The 16,464-nt window shown below is 41.9% G+C and overlaps 1 protein-coding gene across 2 annotated transcripts in view; it reads left to right on the top strand.

Moving 5' to 3' along the window:
- The window catches only part of ARID1A (AT-rich interaction domain 1A), a 93,196-nt gene that overhangs the window by 21,016 nt on the left and 55,716 nt on the right, over positions 1-16,464 (top strand). For both annotated transcript variants that reach the window (XM_055137498.1, XM_055137497.1), the window contains exons 2-3: positions 14,331-14,543; positions 15,759-16,214. In XM_055137498.1, coding sequence (XP_054993473.1) covers positions 14,331-14,543; positions 15,759-16,214 — 669 coding nt within the window. The remainder of the gene's footprint in view (positions 1-14,330; positions 14,544-15,758; positions 16,215-16,464) is intronic.

Raw genomic sequence — 16,464 nt, 5'->3', positions numbered from 1 at the left:
TTTTTTAATCTCTGAGGCTTTTATTTGTGGGGAGATGCATTGCAGAACATTTGACATCCTGTTCCACAGGTAATATCCTCAGCTACTAAATGCAGGTAGTGCTGTAGAGTCTCTAATAACTTTTAAAAAAAAAAAGTTACTTTTATACAGGTTTTCATTGTTTATGTTTGGGTATTTTTGTTTGTTTTGGTTTTGTGCTACACTTGGCAGTGCTTAGGGCTTTCTCCTGGCCCTGCCTGGTTATGCTCAAGGAACCGTCTGGGATGCTAGGGATCTAACCTGTGCTACTTGATGTACTATCACTCTGGCCACTATATTACTTTCAAACACTTTTCAGGTGTTAGTTTTTCTCCTGGCTGAAAGTTACTGGACTTTACTCTCAAGATACTGTTGAACAAATTTATTTAGATGAACAGGTGTAGGTGGTGCTTATGAATCAGACCAGCCAACCCTTTTGGTGTCATAATTTGAAAACACTTTTGAATTTGCTTTTTCTTCTATTAGGGGTAGAGAGAGTTCCATATTTTTTGAACTGTCATAGTTTTGTTAGGCAATTTTTATTTCTGTTTGGAACGACCAGAGTGGGTGGTACTTGAAGGCTACTCCCAGTACATTGTTGAAAATTGCTTATGCAGTGCCTGATATCAAATATAGGGACCCTGCAAGCAAAGCCTGAACTCCAGCCCTTTGAGTATCTTCTTGGCTGCTAAGCATTTTATCCATCTTCATATTACTGGTGATTCTGGGCAGCTGATAAAATGACTTGCTTAAAGAGGTATAAGAATGTATGCCCTTTTTTTTTATTATTCTTAAAGCTTAACTTTAATTTATTTCATTGCTAGTCTTTAGTCAGTTGCTTTGGGTCTCTGGTTTTGAATATATGGGACCAAACTACAACTTAACGGTTGTAGTTTCCAAACTTAATTGCTAGAAGCTTGGAATTGTATAGGATAATAACTATTAACATTTTGGGCATTAATGAATATAGTGTGAATTTAAAACACACACACATGCCTTCTAAGCTAATATATTTTAGTCTATAGGGTATAGATATTAAACCAGATAAATGAGTAAACCATATAATATGCAGTTACCACATGCTCAGGAAGAAAATAAGTATACTGGTGTCTGGGAGAAGAAAGTTTATTCTAAGTGGAGGTATAAGTGAAGACAAAGGCTGAGTCAGTATCACGTCCACCTAATTTGCAGTACAGTGGTTTTTGCTTTAATGTATTAAGAGATGTCATTCAACACTCATAATAGTGCTACCTTTATTATCTCTATTCTATTGATACTGACTCAGAGGGACAAAGAAAATTGAAGGCCTTATGGAAGTTGTCTCAGACTGGTCATGTAAATCCAAGACACTTCCAGAATGAAGGAGATTAGGAATTACAAGACCCCCGGAACATCATTTTGTCTTCTATCTACTGGGGATACTCATAACTCAGTGCTCAAGGCTCACTCCTGACAGTACTTGAGAGATTGTATGTTCCCTGGTTTGGGGGATTGAATCAAGGTGCAGAATGCATGAGCAAGCACCTTTAACCTGTGCACTATCTCTCTGGCTCCTCTTTTCCTAATTGAAAAGTAGGAAAGTTTGGAACAAGGAAGTGGTGAGATACATATTTAACATGTGTTTAGACTGAGTTCTATACTTGCCATTGTATGACACCCCAGACACCTCAGGGTATGACCCTATTTAAAAAATTAAATAGGAAAGTTTTGCACAAAAATTTCTGTCATACTGGTTGAAGAAACTCTGGTACATCTATACAATGGAATACTATGCAGCTGTTAGAAAAAATGAGGTCATGACATTTGCATATAAGTGGATCAACATGGAAAGTATCATGCTAAGTGAAATGAGTCAGAAAGAGAGAGACAGGCATAGAAAGATTGCACTCATCTGTGGAATATAGAATAATAGACTATAAGACTAACGCCCAAGAATAGTAGAAATAAGTACCAGGAGATTGTTTCCATGGCTTGGAGGCTGGTCTCTCATTCTGGGTAACTCAGGGAAGGGACCACCAAGTAAAATGTGGTTGGAGGTCATGTGGGGGAAGGGTGAGGCGGGCGGAATACAGACTAGAGACTGAACACAATGGCCACTCAACACCTTTATTGCAAACCACAACACCTAATCAGAGAGAGAGAACAAAAGGGAATTCCCTGCCATAGTGGCAGGGTGGGGTGGGGGGAGACGGGACTGGGGAGGGGGGGAGGGATGTTGGGTTTACGGGTGATGGAGAATGGGCACTGGTGAAGGGATGGGTTATCGAACTTTGTATGGGGGAAGCATGAGCACAAAGATGTATGGATCTGTAACTGTACCCTCACGATGACTCTCTAAAAATAAACAAAAAAAAATTTCTGTCATTTTGGAGCTTATAGTCTAGGATTATGTAAGCATATCTAGGATTCTAGTGATAAGTACTCGGTGAACAATGAAAATTGGGGAAGCTTGGCTTTTATAATGCTGCATATTTGGGAATCTCAGGTGCATGTCTAGTGTTTCTCTGTTGACCCAAGTACTGCCCTCTTCAAACCATTGTCTGGCTAAGGAAACTGAAGGTGCTTCTGAGCTCTAGAGTCACTCTGTTCTAGAGGTAGGAGGAGCTTTGGCAAGAGGCCATGAGCCTGAACACTGTGCATAGAATCACCTGAGATTCTTGACCTCATCCCAGAGCTGCTGATTCAGAACTGGAGAGCAGGACTTGATTGTGTAGCTGAGGAGGTTAAGGTACAGTCTAGTTGCCTTGCCCTCTTCATCACCCCACCCCCAGTTGGTCATAGAAGTAGAATCAGAATCCAGGTGTTCTTTCAGCCTAGTTACTCTTTCACCCATGTGGTATTGCTGCCTTACTTATTCTTGAGATTAAAAAGCTGTAAAGAAGAGATGTTTAATTTCATCAAATAGTATTTTAGTTCCTGTTTGTAGTTTTGGAATCTCTTCTTTTTTATAATCCAGAGCTTTATGTAGTGCCCAAAGAGAATTATTTTTTCAAGTTGCTTGACATTTTTTAAACAATTGTTAAAAATTGGGAGAAATTGATCTTTGATTTTTCTTTTATTATTATTATTATTTGTTATTATTATTATTATTTTGTTTTTTGAGTCATACCCAGAGATGCTCAGAGATTACTCCTGGCTTTGCACTTAGGAATTACTCCTGGCGGTGCTTGGGGGACCATATGGGATGACGGGGATCGAACCTGGTCAGCAAGGCAAATGCCCTACCCGCTGTACTACTGCTCTGGCCCCATTTTTTCTTTTTAAACTTTTTTATTGAATCACTGTGATACAGACCCAAGGTGTTCATGATTGGATTTCAGTCATACAGTATTCCAAAACCCATCCTTCCACCAGTGTACATTAAAATTTTTTTTTATCATTTTTAAATTTTTTATTAGAGAATCACTGTGATGTACAGTTACAGACTTATGAATTTTTGTGTTTGCATTTCACTCATGCAGAGATCGTTTACCCATCCCTCCACCAGTGCCCATTTCTCAGCACTGGTGTCCCAGGTTCTTCCCTCCCATCACCCCCACCCCCTGCCTGCCTCTATGACAGGTGCTTTTCTTCTCTCTCTCTCTCTCTCTCTCTCTCTCTGTCTCTGTGTCTCTGTTAGCATTTTCTCTGTGAAGGGTGGTTGATGAAAGTGTTCTGGTTGAGAAGGAACTTTATCATATGTTGGTGAATTCTTTACTTTGGTGTTCTAGCTGCTTTATTTAAAAGTCCTTTTCTAGAAGCAAAGAAAAAAAAATACAGGAACACCAGCCACCTGGCTGTGGTTTTTCTGGCATCCCCCTTTTGGCTGGACAGCTGTGAGGTGGTTATTACAGTTGGCTCTCATCATTTGTTTGACTTTTGCTAGATGATTCATTGACTCATATTACCCTTTAGTCTCCTTTTTTGACTCCTGGTGACTTTTCTCAGATCTTCTAGTCTGGAAGGATAGAACATAGTAGCCTAAATATCCCTGAGCCATAGAAAGAACAAGGCCTCTTGTCTGGTTCTCTATCAATTTAGAGACACTAGGTAGACACACTAAGGAGTGCATAGGGAGGGAGGCTGGAGAGATAGTGCCCTAGGCAAGGCACTTATCTTTTGAATCCTACCAAGAATGATCTTTGAGAATAGCCAGGTATAGAGCCCCACCCCAACCCCCACTCCTCCAAAAAGAGAAGGGCTGGAGAGTGATCTCTATTTGCATTCTGCCTAGGGATTTGGTCAGGCTGGTTCCTTCTAGAACAGTTTCTTTAAATAGAATGGGGTAGAGAGAACTCTGACATTGGATTTTTACCTTTTCATTCAACTAAACATATATGAAATTAAAAAAATTAAAAACCAATGTCTTTGGACTGTTGTAAACTGTTATTTCTCTCTTACCAAAAGCAGATGACCAGTTTAGATCTTGAATGAACTATTAACTTACTAATTGAAAGAATTTGCTTTGGGGCTGGAGCTATGGTACAGTGGGTAGGGCGTTTGCCTTGCATGCGGCCGACCAAGATTCGATCCCCAGCATCTCATATGGTCTCCTGAGCCCCACCAGGAGTAATCCTCTGTGCATCACCGGGTGTGACCCAAAAAGCTAAAAAAAAAAAAATGCTTTATGTTTCTTAAAAAAGTAGAAAACAAGGGTCAGGCTGATTTGGTTTAATTTCCTAGGTTAAGTGTATATCTGATGAAAGATTTTTGTTTTCTGATCAGTTTGGCTTCAGGAAATCTTAATGATGTCTCTGGTGAAGTCCAATAGGAATTTAAGAACCTTTTATTGTCCTCATCTTATTAAAAAGCTGTGGCGGGGTGGGGTGGGGAGACTAGGGATGTACCTTAGCTGTAAGTAAAGCTCACACTTTGCATACTTGAGACTCGGTTCAGTCTTCCACAACGTGGGAGAAAAAGGAGTAACCACATTTAATTTGGGCCAGGCAGTAGCTCAGTGGTAAGAGCACTTGTCTTGAATGTGTGAGGCTCAAAGTTCAACCCCTAGAAAAACAGTGAAACTTAAAACAATACAAAAAGGGGTTACTTGTGTTTGTGTTTAAATGCAAGGCAAAGGGAGGGAAATCTTATTTTAGAAGGTAGGCTATAGGGCTGGAGTGAAACTAACCGTGTTTCTAGCAGTTTCTTCTTGGTATAGGGACCTTTAGCCAGTTTTCAAAGCCATGAAGTAATAGAAGAGCAAGAAAAGACAAAATGAGGGGTTATTAGGTACACATGTCTGTATGGCTGTGGAGGGAGGGGTTGTACAGTGATAAAGATTTATGCTGGTCCGGGGCTGAACTGGCATCCATATGGTCCCCTGAGCCTTCCAGGAGCGCCTAGTGCAGAGCCAGGAGTAAGCCCTGAAGATCACCAAGTGTGGGCCCCCTCCCCCAAGTAAAAAAGATTTATGCTGGTCAATTGTGTACAGTTGATTTTTTTTTTCTTCCCAAGCAGTTCCCCTGGAGGTGGGCAACCCACCAGGGATGGCTGATGGCTCTGATGCAAGAGCCCAAGGATGAGGTGCTGCTTAAATCATGCCGTGTCAGGTCCAGCAGAGGCGCCGGCATATACCCAAACTCTGACCTGTCTCTTATCTTGGACAGTTCTTAGGGAAGTTTACTCTGTCCATCCTGACTGCTGAGTAGAGCCACGTGGAGCTTTGCAGGAAGCAGAAGGCCTTAACTTTTATTTGTCCCTGCTTGGAATGCTCTTCAATAGGGGAGGGTCCCATACGGGAACTGGATCAACAGCTGCTCCTGTCCCTGTGATCGCAGGAAGCTTCCTGAGGCTGAGTGCCTTTGTAGGGGAGCCACACAGCCAGACAATAGTTTGTGCTGGCGGGGCCATGTGGCAAGTCACGTGACCCGGGGCTGTTTTCTGCTGGGGTCCTTACCCATCTGTTCTCTCGGCTCTTTCTGGGTTATCAGGCGCCTGTCCAAGTCCTCCCAGGCAGCCAGCTTCATGGCCAGAGATTACGAGCACTAACCTTCCTGGCAGGGGCGGTGTGGCTTCGCGTTTATGCAGATTAGCCATGTGTTTCTCACTTCAAGGCGTTCCACAGGAAAAGCCTTTTCCTGTGTTTGGCTCTCAGTGGGCGGTTCCCAGCTTACTGTACTGGGATTCAGCGAGCAGCAGGCGTGCACTAGAGGGATCACAGTACACTGGCCCCCTCCCATTCCACCTCCAGTGCTACGTCACCACAACACAACCGCTCGCTCTCATACTGTTGGTGTCATTCATTCGGTGCCAAGATTGCTTTAAAAAATTCCCTTGGCCCCAGTTCAAACAGGAGTACAGCTGGGATGTGTTAGATTTTAGGCAGTCTGCCCTCAATTTGAGATGAGTTATAAATAGCAGTGCCGACTTCCTTAACTACCGCTCTCTGAGGTAAAATGCAGGTTAATTACTGTGGGAATCAATTAGGGGGTTCTTTCGGTTAAAGAGCCAGGGATGCTTTTTTTATTGTTATTATTAAAAGTCATACAACAAATCTGGCCAGGAATAAATCAAAAGCTCTAGAGCAAGAAATAATATTTGAAAGTCCAAACCCAAGGTTATGGCTCTAGGTTTATGCTGGCCGAGACCATTCGGCTCTTAGAGTGATAGAACAAGTGATCATTAGGATTTCTGCTTTCTGGTTGAGATTTTCTCACAGCTCTGGTTCATTCCTCTATACTCATTCTTATCAGTCCTTGAGAACCAAATCTAGTCACATCATGAGGTGACTATCTTGTCACTTCTTTCTTGGTGCCACTACAGCATAAGGTGTGGTGTATTTTGATGGTGCTTTTTTTCTGTTTGCATGTCTGTGTCCATGGCCCTTATTTCTCAGTCATGTTCAGAAGTTGGAGAATTTGAAGTACAGACTTGTATCTCAACAACCCCTGAGGGTCATTATAGCTTTTCTTGATGCAGTAAGAAGTTGTAAGGGATTCTGTTAATCCAGTGGCCTAGAGGAATTTGTAATTTCATCTACTTGGAATAGGGGAGACCTCTCCACTCAGGTGGTTAGTCTTAGAGCTGTTTGCCTGAATATATTCAGCAGGACCAGTCTTGATAGGCATCCTTGCCTTTGATGCCCCCTAAACTCCATCTTTTGATGCATTTCATTTATCAGGCAATTTATAACATGACCAGTGAACTAGAAAGATGTAAGTGGTGGATGAGATGGGGGTCTCTTTTCCCCTTTAAAAGAATTTTTTTTTTTAATGAATGTAAGAGTCTATAGCAGGGGGTCCAGCTTCCCTGATCAAGGGGCCAGCATTTTCCTCTCAGTAATGTGTCTGTGACAGAGCATTTGCTTTTGAATTGTAATCACAGTAATCTACTCCTGTGGTTTCCCATTGAAAGGATTTCCTTTTTGCTTTCCCAGAGTGGACTCTAGCTCTTTGCAGCCAGGGCTTAGTGTTTCCCATTCCGCTACTTCTTTCTTGGTTCCTGTACATTGCTGATACTTGACTTTCTGTCCGGCATGTAAAAGGGATTTTTCTGATCTAAAATTGCTACTTACAGATAAAACTGATTAATGAAGGCTTATGGCCCCTTCCCTGTTCCGAGAGATTAGAAAATGACATTTTCAATCTGTTTGTGCAAATTACAAATACTTCACAACAGAATCAAGTTTGTGAAATCTTTTACAAGTCTTTATTGATGGATTGGGGGTGGGGCCAGCGGGGTGATGGCAGAGATCAAACCCAGGACCTCACACATGCGGGAAATAGTCTACCACTGAACAACATTTCCAGTCCTTGAAGTGATTTCATTTTATTTTTTTAGTTGGTTGGAGAGTGGGTTGGGCCACAGCTTGGTATTGGAGTTGGGGGTGGAGTATGTGAATCCAGCCAAACCTAGGTCACTCATGTGCAAGGCAAGCATCTTAACCCTTTGTTCTATCTTTCCAGCCCTCTCAGTGGTTTCTATTTATTTATTTATTTTGGTTTTGGGGTCACACCGAAGATGCATGGGGTTTGCTCCTGGCTTTGCACTCAGGAATTACTCCTGGCAGTGCTGGGGGTGGGGGGGAGAACCATAGGGGATGCTGAGAATCAAATCCGGTTGGCCGCATGCAAGGCAAACATCCTATCCCCTGTACTATCAATGCCGCCCCTCTCAGTGTTTTGTTTTGTTTTTCTTTTTCCTTCAGATCATTCTAAATTTTTTTAAATTTTTAATTCTTTTATTAATTCACCATGTCTAATTTTTTTTTATTAGTGAATCACCATGGGGTACAGTTACATACTTACTAATTTTCATGTTTGCATTTCAGTCATACAGTGTTCGAGTACCCATCCCTCCACCAGTGATCCCAGTATCCCCCCCCACCTCCCCACCCCATCCCCCCTCTGTGGCAGGGCATTCCCTTTCGTTCTCTCTCCTTTTGGGTGTTATGGTTTGCAATAGAGGCATTGAGTGGCCATTGTGTTCGATTAGTCTACATTCGGCACACACGCATCTCCCAATCTGCTTCTCAGTGGTTTTTAATGTCAGAACTATGTAGGACTGGAGAGAAGGGTTACGGTGCTTCCCTTGCATGCAGCCCACCCTGTTTTGATCCCTTGTGTACATAAGATCCCCTGAGCACTGCTGGGTGTGCTCCCTCCAAAAAAAATCAGAAATGTGAGTCCCAGCTCACCCTTTTTTCTAATATGAACATCTTCTAGTATGAGCAGATATTTAGCTTTTGCATGAAAAATGAATAATGTAATTATTTGAACTAGATATATTTCAGTTTGCTAAGTTGTATATTTTTTTCATCAAAATAAACCGTTGGTGTAGGAAAAGACAAATATGATGACTATGGGAGGAAATGTCTTAATTTTATTAATAATGTTTTAAAAAATTAACTTTAAAGTCTTATACATTGTATTTTACTTAATTTCATTTTATTATAATTTATGTGCTTACAATGGTGTTAAAGTTTACGATAGTCATATACAAGATTACTACACCCACCACCATGAAAGTGCCCACAACCCTCCACCACTGTTCTAAGTTTCTATTTTTCTGGTCTTCTTTTCTCCTCTCCTCCCCCCACAGTTAGGTAATTCTGTTTCCAGTGCCAGGGGTTTCTCATTGTTCAATACTATATTCTTTTATTTTGACTCTATTCCACAAATCACTGAGGTTATCTGGTATTTGTCCTTTGACCCACTTTAACAGTTTAATACATATAATACACATTGAAGCAGACTTAATGATTTCATCTCTTCTTATATCTACATAGCATTTTGTTATTTGTATGACACAACTTCTTGATCCATTCATTCCTAATTAGACAATTGGGCTGTTTCCATATCTTCGCTCTTATACTAAAAGCTGCAGTGAACATGGGTGTACATAGATCTTTCAAATTAATGTTTTTGTATCTTGAATTTAGGAAGTATAATTTTTGTTTAGGGGCCACACCTGTTACTGTTCACAGTTTACTTTTTTTTTTTTTTTTTTTTTTTTTTTTTTTTTTTTTTTGCTTTTTGGGTCACACCTGGCGATGCACAGGGGTCACACCTGGCGATGCACAGGGGTTACTCCTGGCTCTGCACTCAGGAATTACCCCTGGCCGTGCTCAGGGGACCATGTGGGATGCTGGGATTTGAACCCGGGTCGGCCGCGTGCAAGGCAAACGCCCTACCCGCTGTGCTATCTCTCCAGCCCCCACAGTTTACTTTTAGCTCTGTTCTCTGGGATCACACTTTATGAAGTATTGGGCGTTTGAGCTAGATTTGGCCTCATGCAAGTCAGTGTCTTAACCCCTGTGCTGTGGGTTTGTTTGTTTGTTTTCGGTGGGGGGGGCTCTAAGAATTTCTTTGACTTGCCTTTATTTTTGGTCTGTAATCAATTAAAAAATTTTTGAGGAGCCAGAGTGGTTCTCATCTGATATCAAAGGGCAAGGGGCCTATCCATGGGTGGCCATGGAGCCCTCAGCTCCTTACTTCCCTTCTTCACACCTTCATCCTGGCCCAGACCAATGCTGAAGCTGAGCAGAAGCTGTGGCAGGGTGCGGACTGCAGGCAGGGCCCGAGAAGCCTGTTTCTGGTGCCCAGTGGGCTTGGTGTGGGCTTGGTGCGCAGGGCGTGCAGGAGGAGGAGCTGGAGGAAGAGGGGACAGAGGGGAAGGAGCTGACTGGCCAGCTCCTGAGGGGCTCCTCAGTGGCCCTGAGGCAAGGCAAGGAGCCTAACCCCAGGGGAGGGAACTTCTCTAAAGCTGATGGGACAATCTATGTATTGCTTCATTAATGAGATCCCATATAAGTGTCTGTCTTCCATTGGGAGAGCAAGCTTTCACATACAAGAGAGGAAAAGAGCTTTCTACTAGCTATTACTTTTAAGCAGTGTATTGGGATGCTTTTTCCATTTGAAGATCTCACTGGACAAGGATGATGGCACCTAAGGTTATTCTCAGAAATGGCATAGTGTCCTTGGCAATTTATTCTACTTTCCCATCTCTTTGAGTTCAGGCCACTTTTTACTTTTTGCCCTCAAAGTCATGAACTAGCATAGGATTTAGATTGTCCCACTAGTTCTGTGGCTAGGTGATTTGACCTGGATTTATATCCCACAGAATCTCATACCCATTTCCAAAGTAGAATAGGCTGGTACATTATTGATCCCTAGTTCAGCACTTAGTTTTTTGTGGGGAATGGGTAAATAAATGGGGATTTTGCATTGGGATTTTGACTTCAAATACTTGGTCTGTTGCCTTCTCAGAATTTAGTTGCAAGATGCTTGTAGTTAGCTAAGTGCTAAACATGAGTTAGACTGAATTTACAATAGAAAATTTAGAAATGAAAAAAAATCAGAGCATACCAAATGGTAGTGACTTGATGTTGAAGGCTGGACTGGTTTTCTGCCTGCAGAAGTCATTGTGGACAGTACAGGCCACCATTCCTAGAGTTGTGGGGTGAGGATGGGGCCTGGGTGAGAAGAATATTAGCATGATAGTAGAGGACTTTTGAGCCAGGCAGAAGTGCTATTTTGTTTTTATTAATAATAGTTACTGATGGGTATCTAAATACTAGTCACTATGGAATTATGTAATGTGTGTTTTATTTATGGGTAGGTGGGGGCACTTAGTGGTGCTTGGGAGAATCACGCAGTGCCAGGGATCAAACCCAGACGTCCCACATAAAAAGCATACACTCCAATTCTTTGAATTATCTCTGTGGACCCTATTAGTATGCTTTTTTTCGGGGGCGGGGGAGGCACAATTGGTAATGCACAGAAATTATTCCTGATTGGGCTTCGGGAACCATGTGGGATATCAGGGATTGAACCTGAATAGGCCGTGTGCAAGGCAAGCATTCTGCCCACTATTTCTATTATTATAACAGAATGCTATAAACCACTCTAACCCCTCAAGTGCCCCTGTTATGTGCATTTTAGATGAAGAATTGGTGCATTCAAGGTCAGACAGTGAAAGAAGTAGGATTTGAACCCTAGTGTAGGGATTTACTTAGTGTTTTTTGCGATGCTGTACAAAACACAATAGGAAGTTATTACTAGGAAAGAGATGAAAGTGATTGTGAGCTTTAGACTCGTGAACTCTAGAACTTTGTGGTGTATTATGATAGCCACTTGCTGCAGTGGTTATTTAAATATATTAAAAGTAAATAAAACTAAAAATTAAGTTCCTCATTCATATTGCTATATTTCAAGCACTTCAGAGCCACAAGTCACGGAAAATTTTATTGGGCTTTTTTTTTTTTTCTAAATCATTGGTTCTCATTAGAGTCACTAAAGGATGTAAAGAAATAGAGAGAGCAGCCCAGGCCACATTGGAATCTAGATAGAGGTCTAAGCATTCCTAAGGCTTCACAGAAAATTCCGATCTTAGCCCTGGTTAATAGCACCTGCTTTAGAAGCTCCATGGTAACCATGGTACTGCGCCTCATGTTTTGTGGGAAACTCTGGATTGACAGAGATACACAGAGTGAGCTGGTCTTCCTGTTCAGCTGAGGGCCACATGGACATTAGCTGCAATCTGGAATGAGATGAGGATCTGATGATGTGGCCCTGAGAGCTCTTTGCAGGAAAGGATGATGATGTTTTTGGTTTGTTTTGGGGCCACACCCAGTGGTGCTCTGCATTCAGGGATCATTTCTGATGGGATTTGGGGGTCTATACAGAGTGCTGGGGATCAAATCTGGGTTAGTCATGTGTATGGCAAGTACTCTGCCCTCTGTACTAATCTCTCCAGTCCCCAGAATGGTGATTCTGGTTTTGACTTCAATGCCAGGTATATCTGGGGAACACACATGCTATTTATAACTTACTTTATTTCCTGATAAATGTGAACTTTCTAATAGTTACAAGAATTTGCCTATCTTCAAAATTATTATAAACATAGTTGGAGCTTCTGATACAGAGGCAGGATTGGGGGGTGCAGGTATTATTCAATTGTAGTTGTTGAAAATGTTGAAGAGTCCTTTAGTGTTATTGACATGTAGTGATTTGGGGGATACAGTTTTACTGTGGCTTAGAAACTTTGGAGGATACTATCACTATTACCTTCAGTTGAAATTTCATCTGTAGTCGGATCTTTATTTCTATTCTTTTTTTCTTGGTATTTAGAAGGAAAGTTGTGATTATTATCCATTTTCTTTATGATAGTTTTTTCTCTTTTATGTAATAATATTCTGCCACCTCCCCAAAAATACAGACAACCAACTGTTTTTCCCTTCTCCAGTTTTGTAAGGCTTTTGGTTATTGAAGGCCTTACCTTAAATTGTAGGATAATGTTGTAGAATAATGTATTAATTATTGAATAAAATAACTACAAAGATGTATCACCCCTGGACCAGCAGCAGCAACATCTCCTGGGAATGTATTGCAAATATATGTACAAGGCTCCTTTCTATATCTATTGAATCACACAGATTCTGGGGGCAGGTTCCAATAGTCTGGTGGTTTAAGAAGCTTTACAGATGATTTGCAGATGCATGCTAATAATCACTGAGCATCTTTATGTTAGAGTTAGTGACATTCATACTCATAGTTTTAAGTAAAATTCAGGGCTTGGGGGTGTTTTATTTTTTTCTTTTTGCTTTTTGGGTCACACCTGGAGATGCACAGGGGTTACTCCTGGTTTTGCACTCAGGAATTACTCCTGAGTGCTCGTGGGGCCATATGGGATGCTGGGAATTAAACCCGGGTCAGCTTTGTGCAAGGTAAACGCCCTACCTGCTGTGCTACCGCTCCTGCCCCAAGATTCAGTTTTTAAGTGTTATGTCAGGACTAACCATATTCTTCTACTTGAGTATCTATTTAAGGGGCTTAGAGAAACTCCTTTCCATCCATACCACTGGTAGATATTTGCAGCTATTTCAGCAAGGAAAAGCATGCTGCAACTGTCTTATAGGTTCTATAGATAAATTTATGTTAAAAAGTGAGCCAGCTGATTTAATGTATTGCTTACCGAACTGAAAAGAAAACTAATTAATAGTCAAACTACCTGTGAATTGAATTTTGAGCTTTCATTACTTTTGCTATGCTATACCTCTGTATCTTGGGGTTTGGGGGTGTTTTTGTTGTTTTGGGGGTGGTCACATCCAGTGGTGCTCAGTGGGTCTGCATCCAGGGATCACTTCTGACAGTGTTTGAGAGACCAAATGGGATGCTACGGATTGAATCTGGGCCAGCCATGTGCAAGGCAAATGCCCTATGTGCTGTAATATCACTCCAGACCAATATTTTGGTTTTGTTTTTTTTTAAGAGACAAAAGTTCTGTTCTTCTTGTCCCCTCAAATTATTTTTATCTTTGTTTTGGGGCCACACCTGGCAATGCTCAGGGGTTTCTCCTGGTTCTGCACTCAGGAATCACTCCTGGTGGTGCTCAGGGGACTACATGGGATGTTGGGATCGAACCCAGGTTGGCCAGGTTCAAGGCAAACATCCTGCCCACTGTACTCTTTCTTCAGCCCCTAAGTGTTTCTTATTTGAGTTTCCAAACAGTATTGTAGCATAAACCTCAATAAGGTCATGGTTTAGCGGCACCTTTCTCTCCCAGCTGAGGTACCTTGATCTTATTTTACATATAGAGTACAGAGATTGTTTGATTCATACCTGACCTGTCTGTTGGTTCTCAAGTAAAATTACACTTACAAAGTCGTATATAGCTTATAAGTTGGCTTTCAGAAATTTGTGGTATCTTCTACTTACATGTAGCAAAATCAAGGTTCTAAGGAATGTTTAATCACTTGCCCAGCTATTACTAGAGCTATACCATTACTTTTTTATAGAAACTTGTTTCTTATGTGGCACAAAGACTAAAAAAAAACTGAGTTTTGTTCAAAGGTATAATAGCTTCAGGTTAATAAAATGCTTTTTATTTTGTAGCCGTCCAGTCCGATGGATCAGATGGGCAAGATGAGACCTCAGCCATATGGCGGGACTAACCCATACTCGCAACAACAGGGACCTCCATCAGGACCACAGCAAGGACATGGGTACCCAGGGCAGCCATATGGGTCCCAGACCCCGCAGCGGTACCCGATGACCATGCAGGGCCGGACACAGAGTACCATGGGCGGTCTCTCTTATGCACAGCAGGTAGATGATGATTCTGATTACCTTAACCTTTGCTGCTAACCAGGATTTTGTCTATGAGTTATGAAATTAGAACAAATCTTTGGCCAGATTCTGTATAACAACCATTAGTTACAATGTGCTGTTTCCATTGCTCTATTAAAAACTGCTCCCTGTCCACCTCAAAGGAGATGGAAGAAGACAGAAGGTGACCGAACAGTGCATGTCCCTGCTCCACGAAAACTTCTACCATGTGCCCTAGAGATGGAAGTGCTCCTTCAAGATATAGCTTGAACATGCAGTTCAAAATGAGTGTTTAGGAGGGTTGAGTATAGAAGAAGTGAGGAGAGAAGAACAAACATGCTAACTTGTGGAGGGTGGAGGGAATCTCTGGTGGTGCTTGGGGGACCATATGGGGTGCTAGGGAGCAAACCCAGGTTGGCAGCACTATTACAAATGTTCATCTCCATTTACCTGTACTACTATCTTTTGAGTTTTTTTTAACAGCATTTTTTATTGTTTATATTTGAATGATCATCAACAGAAAGTGGAAGTTGAAAACCTAACTTTACATAAATACAAAAAAAATATAAAACCTAACCTTCATAGGGGGCTGGAGCAATAGCACAGTGGGTGGGGCATTTGCCTTGCATGTGGCCAACCTGGGTTCGATTCCCAGCATCCCATATGGTCCCCTGAGCACCACTTGGAGTAATTCCTGAGTGCATGAGCCAGAAATAACCCCTGTGCATCGCTGGGTGTGACCCAAAAAGCAAAAAACAAAAACAAAAAACAACAACAACAAAAAACCCTAATATTCATAGAGCCAAACTTAAAAAGATTTTAAAATAAAACTAGCCCTAAAATATAGAAAATGAGATAGTGTCACTGACTTTCTGTTGTGGCAAGGACAAAGGTTACTAGTGTTAAAAGTCTAGTTTATGATAAAAAAAAAAAGTAAACTTGTCATATTGGTGGAAATAGCTGCTCTTGAGCTCTTGATAATTGGCCAAATATTTAAGCACAAATTTTCTGTGCAGTCCACTTACAAGCCAACAAACAGCCACCCATCTTTTCTTTTCCTTTCTCTGTTTAGAAAGGGGTGGTAGAAAAATCATGGGCTTCCTAATGTGAGACTTAGCTTGGCATTGTGTACTCATTCTCCAGGCAGAGCTTCTGATAGATCTTACCTTTCTTTATCTAGATTTGATACTAAAAGTATCCTTTTCTTTTTTATAGATTCCTCCCTATGGACAACAAGGCCCCAGTGGGTATGGTCAGCAGGGCCAGACTCCATATTACAACCAGCAGAGTCCTCATCCCCAGCAGCAGCAGCAACCACCCTATTCTCAGCAGCCACAATCCCAGACCCCTCATGCTCAATCATCGTATCAGCAGCCACCGCAGTCGCAGCCACCACAGCTCCAGTCCTCCCAGGCTCCATATTCCCAGCAGCCATCCCAGCCTCCACATCAGCAGTCCCCTACTCCATACCCCTCTCAGCAGTCTACAACCCAGCAGCACTCCCAGAGCCAGCCCCCCTACTCACAGCCACAGGCACAGTCTCCCTACCAGCAGCAGCAACCTCAGCAGCCAGCATCCTCGACACTTTCCCAGCAGGCTGCATACCCTCAGTCCCAGTCTCAGCAGTCACAGCAAACTGCCTATTCTCAGCAGCGCTTCCCTCCACCACAGGTAAGATACTTCTGTCCCTCGTCCTTCCCTTTGTATGATCGCAGGCAGTTTGGTGGATTGTGTTATGAGAACTTAACATATAACTGCTTCTCTAATATGCACTTAAAAACTAATTAAATCCTGGGTAAACATGGTAACTAAATTGACAGAACTAATAATAGCATAACCTTCCTAACTGCATAGAAACCTGTAGCGCTTCTTATTGATGAAGAAATAGGACAACAAAAGGGTATAAACAGAAAAGAATTTT

The sequence above is a fragment of the Sorex araneus genome, chromosome 5 (genome assembly GCF_027595985.1).
Source record: "Sorex araneus isolate mSorAra2 chromosome 5, mSorAra2.pri, whole genome shotgun sequence".
Taxonomy (NCBI): Eukaryota; Metazoa; Chordata; class Mammalia; order Eulipotyphla; family Soricidae; genus Sorex; species Sorex araneus.
Note: the sequence above shows the minus strand (reverse complement) of the source record. Positions and strands in the feature narration are given on the sequence as shown.